Here is a 967-nt window from a genome sequence, read left to right on the forward strand (position 1 = left end):
ATATATATATATATATATATAAATTTCAAATCAAGAAATTATTTTTATTTTAGATTTAGCAAAAAATTATCCACCATGTATGAGAATTATTGTTAAGGAAACAGATTTAATAAAATTAAAACAAGGCTCCCTTTTCCTCGTAACATGTATAGGAGGTACATTAGGGCGAGAAGGAGATCATTCGGTGCTGATACCGGATATAAATATTAGCAAGGTATATTAAAATGAAAAAAATAAATGTTCAAAATTTTATCACATTTTATCACAATATTCGTGTTATAATTGTATGTACTTGTAGTATCATGCACGTTTTGTGTACGATGAAATCAAGAAGCAGTATCAAGTAATAGATTCTGGTTCAAGAAATGGTACATTTATAAATGGCAAAAGATTGTCAGTAGCTAAGCAAGAATCTGAACCTCATGAAATAATGCATGGGTCAATTATAAAAATTGGTGGGACGAAATTATTATGCCATATTCATAATGGAAATGAAACGTGTGGTTATTGTGAGCCAGGTCTTGTTCAACAAAACATCAATTTCAATGAAAATAAAGCTTCGAAGACGAAACTTTATAAGGAAGAATTACGACGTCTGAAACATAAATTCGGAATTGAAAAGGACAATATATCTAGTAGTCAATTAGCTACGGGTTATCAAGACAGAGCGCAAGCTAGACGACAACACGTAGGTTCTTCGGATCCTCACGCTAAAACGCAACAAAGCTCCATTCACACGTAAGTATTGGAGCTGTTGCTAAACGTAAAAAAGAACGCACACGCGTCTGTTTTATATAAATAAATAAATTGAATCTTACTCTTAATAACGATTTAATTATAGAAAAAAAAAATATATATATATATATATATATACTGTCACTCGTGCGTATAATATAACTTTATATGTTGGATACACATATTTTGTTATCAAATTTAGTTCAATCATCATGTGAAAGTAACATTCACA

The 967-nt window shown here is 30.0% G+C and overlaps 1 protein-coding gene across 3 annotated transcripts in view; it reads left to right on the forward strand.

Annotated features, from left to right (window-relative positions):
* The window catches only part of LOC108688966 (angiogenic factor with G patch and FHA domains 1), a 3,530-nt gene extending 2,754 nt beyond the window's left edge, over positions 1 to 776 (forward strand). For all 3 annotated transcript variants that reach the window (XM_018195534.1, XM_018195535.1, XM_018195536.1), the window contains 2 exons: positions 54 to 214; positions 299 to 776. In XM_018195534.1, the coding sequence (XP_018051023.1) occupies positions 54 to 214; positions 299 to 742 (605 nt within the window). In that variant the 3' untranslated portion in view covers positions 743 to 776. The remainder of the gene's footprint in view (positions 1 to 53; positions 215 to 298) is intronic.
* Positions 777 to 967: the final 191 nt, after the last annotated feature.

Source organism: Atta colombica, unplaced genomic scaffold (assembly GCF_001594045.1).
Source record: "Atta colombica isolate Treedump-2 unplaced genomic scaffold, Acol1.0 scaffold250, whole genome shotgun sequence".
NCBI lineage: Eukaryota > Metazoa > Arthropoda > Insecta > Hymenoptera > Formicidae > Atta > Atta colombica.